Source organism: Penaeus monodon, chromosome 15 (genome assembly GCF_015228065.2).
Source record: "Penaeus monodon isolate SGIC_2016 chromosome 15, NSTDA_Pmon_1, whole genome shotgun sequence".
NCBI classification, from domain to species: domain Eukaryota; kingdom Metazoa; phylum Arthropoda; class Malacostraca; order Decapoda; family Penaeidae; genus Penaeus; species Penaeus monodon.
In genome coordinates, this window is record NC_051400.1 from 20756917 (window position 1) to 20757519 (window position 603).

At 32.2% G+C, this 603-nt stretch overlaps 1 protein-coding gene across 1 annotated transcript in view; it reads left to right on the forward strand.

Annotated features, from left to right (window-relative positions):
• Window positions 1-280: 280 nt before the first annotated feature.
• The window catches only part of LOC119581808 (transmembrane channel-like protein 7), a gene marked incomplete at its 5' end in the record, with an annotated part of 86652 nt that continues 86329 nt past the window's right edge, over window positions 281-603 (forward strand). Inside the window, 1 exon segment of the mRNA XM_037929941.1 lies at window positions 281-436. Within this exon segment, the coding sequence (XP_037785869.1) occupies window positions 281-436 (156 nt within the window).

Genomic DNA, 603 nt, shown 5'->3' on the forward strand with positions numbered 1-603 from the left:
GCAGTGAAGAGCATTCTTGTATTCACTGAGATTCAATTGACTTGTAAAGCAGGTATATATTCAGGAATTTCAAACTGATGTTAACTTCTCTTTCCTGGAAATAAACATGGAAGATAATTCAAGGAGGACAAAGTAAAAAATTGGTGAAAAGGCCCCACATTTGATATTATTCTTATACTGCTTTAATTTTTTGTTTTGTTGTCACTTTGTATTAAACTGTTAGTATAAGGTTGTATACCCTTTTACAGTATATTTTACATGTTTTATAAAATCTTTTCAGAGGTGATGCATCACGTTATTGCGGACCCTTCAGGAATTATGATCATTATGTAGATTTCCTATGGGATCTTACAAACAGCAACCAGCAGACAGTCCTAAGTGTGATCTCTTGGATCTTCAAGCCAGGGGTGGTAGCAGGGATCCTTGGGATTCTAATGTAAGATTTATTATCTACTATGTATATGAGCAACTGTATTGGAGAGCAGTTTTAATGAAAATACTGATTCAGACAACAAAAATAAAATGCATAAAACTTGGATTAATAATAGTAAATATAAACATGTTGATGATTACAACAGAAGAAAGTGTATATTTCATTATTAG